This window comes from Martes martes, assembly GCF_963455335.1.
Source record: "Martes martes genome assembly, chromosome: 8".
NCBI classification, from domain to species: Eukaryota; Metazoa; Chordata; class Mammalia; order Carnivora; family Mustelidae; genus Martes; species Martes martes.
Window position 1 is genome coordinate 90254372 of NC_137895.1, and position 2549 is coordinate 90256920.

General features: G+C 31.1%; 1 protein-coding gene across 1 annotated transcript; it reads left to right on the plus strand.

Moving 5' to 3' along the window:
• Nucleotides 1–1193: 1193 nt before the first annotated feature.
• Nucleotides 1194–2132, plus strand: LOC308347481 (olfactory receptor 6C6-like; the record flags this gene model as incomplete). Its single annotated transcript, XM_080810955.1, has 1 exon — nucleotides 1194–2132. The coding sequence occupies one exon, from the start codon at nucleotides 1194–1196 to the stop codon at nucleotides 2130–2132; it is 939 nt and encodes a 312-aa protein (XP_080667081.1).
• Nucleotides 2133–2549: the final 417 nt, after the last annotated feature.

Consider the following 2549-nt stretch of genomic DNA (forward strand, 5'->3'; position numbering starts at 1 on the left):
TGTTAGTGCACAATATGAAGCAAGAATTCTTTGTTACAAAATTTGGGTTCCTTTCATATGAGGGATTTTCCAAAATGTCTTTTCATTTACAGCATTACATTTCCATTTAGAATTTTTATGGAGACATTCAGCTTCATTTTAATATATAAGAAAAGAAGACAGAAAATGAATCTTACCTAGCCTGGAAGAGGATTCTAACTTTATGTAATATCTGGATTCTGTCATTTTAATGAGTATCAGTGGAAGTGAAAGTAATTAACAGATGCATATAATTTTGAGAATGCATATGTTTTTAGAATCCTTCTTGAGAGAGAATAGTCATCATTTATTTTTGACCACTGTTTCTACCATATTCCTATAAGGGGAAAATTATATGAATGTATTTGAGATATGGTAAGTCACTTAAAATTTGCAAAAAATATCTAGCTCATAAATGAAAGCATTCTCACAAGTAAAAGTCAAGTAATCCACTGACTTTTGAAATGTCATTTACTTTTCTGCTTTTATGTAGATGCAATAGTCAAAGCTTCATGATTAAATGCAACTAATATGAGTAGACTGATGCATTTGAAACCAAATAAAAAGAATAACTAAGTGAAATGAGATAAAGGAACAATGCAGAAGTACTGCATCAGAACAAAATAATAATATATATCAGAATATTTCAATCATAGAGAATAATGTAACTGTGATTATTTCCATATATTACAAATTTTTAAGTGTTTTAATGAGCTAAGAATTTTTGAAGAATATTACATATAAACATTGGTATTAATTTTCTAGATGTTACAAGAATTTTTTCAGTAATTTTTAAGATATACATAGAAAATAAATTTAAAGTCAAGCTTATGTTCTATTTAGAACACTGAAACAGAATTCAGCTCATTTGGAAATGATCAGCTAAGATTTAAGTTATCTTTTAAGTTCCAACAGAAAAAAGAAAAAAATAAGTAGTTTTGTTACCATAACTAAGGTTTAAATGGAATCATCTGTTAGAGGTTCCTAGGTTGATCTATGCTGTAGTTTTAAGTATCAACTGTATTGTGAAATTAGATCATTTTTTTAACTTATTTACATTTCTGACTATGTATTTTTTTTGTTGTTTTTTTCTGTCTGTACCTTTTTAAAAATTCCTCTTATTTACACTTCTGGAGTTGTTTTCCGATGTCTATTTCATAATATTCAAATCAGAAATGAGGAATCAGTCAAGAGAGATCAAGTTCATTCTCCTAGGATTGACTGATGACCCACAATTGCAAATTGTGATTTTTATATTTTTCTTCCTAAACTATGTGTTGAGTGTGATTGGGAACTTATCCATCATCCTTATTACCTTGCTAGATCCCCGCCTCAAGACTCCCATGTATTTTTTCCTCCGAAATTTCTCCTTCTTGGAAGCTTCATTGACAACAGTCTGTATTCCCAGATACCTAATAAGCATCATGACTAAAAACAAAATAATTTCCTACAATAGTTGTGCATCTCAGTTATTCTTTTTCCTCTTGTTAGAAATTACAGAATTTTACCTGCTGGCTGCCATGTGTTTTGACCGGTATGTAGCAATCTGCAAACCCCTCCATTACCCCATCATTATGAACAACAAAGTGTGTTACCAACTACTATTCAGCTCATGGACAATTGGCTTTCTGTTTACATTTCCCCCAGTGGCCTTGGGATTGACACTGGATTTCTGTGCTTCCAAAGTAATTGATCATTTCATGTGTGACACTTCCCCCGTGCTGCAGCTTTCCTGCACTGACACTCATTTACTGGAATTGCTTTCATTTGCCTTAGCTATTGGAATACTCCTGATCACGTTGCCTTTAGTAATTCTTTCCTACACATACATTATCAAGACCATTCTAAAACTCCCCTCTGCTCAGAAAAGAACAAAGGCTTTTTCTACTTGTTCTTCTCATATGATTGTAGTCTCCCTTACTTATGGTAGCTGTATCTTTAATTACATAAAACCAACAGCGAAGGAAAGGCTGACTTTATCCAAAGGTGTAACTGTTATTTATACCTCAGTTGCCCCTTTATTAAACCCTTTCATTTACACTCTCAGAAACCAGCAAGTGAAAGAAGCCTTCAAGGATATACTCCAAAAGATTTTCTCTTTTTTCAAAAAATGAAGAGGAAATTTTATTTTAAAATCTTATATAAAAAGTAAATAAAAATTTTGACTCATTTTATAAGCTTACTTAATCTATTCTTTAAATAGTCCATCTAATATTTATACCTCATAATATTTAACCTCACCTGTCACCACAATTCATCTTTTTCCTCCTACTCTATGATTAACAGTCCTGTGCTAAAGTATGAGTATTCACTTGAGTTATCAACACAAATGTGAAATTTCTTTTACTCTACAAAACATGGTTCTGACCTCCTCAAAAAAATTTTAAATAGATATTCATTATAAAAATTTTAAATAAGTATACAGACATCAATATAATAACATGCACTATTAGAACTCTAGGAAGTTCTTCAAATGTCACACAAATGTCTTCAACAAAGCAAGAAAAGAAGGTAGGCTTCAAGTCATAAAT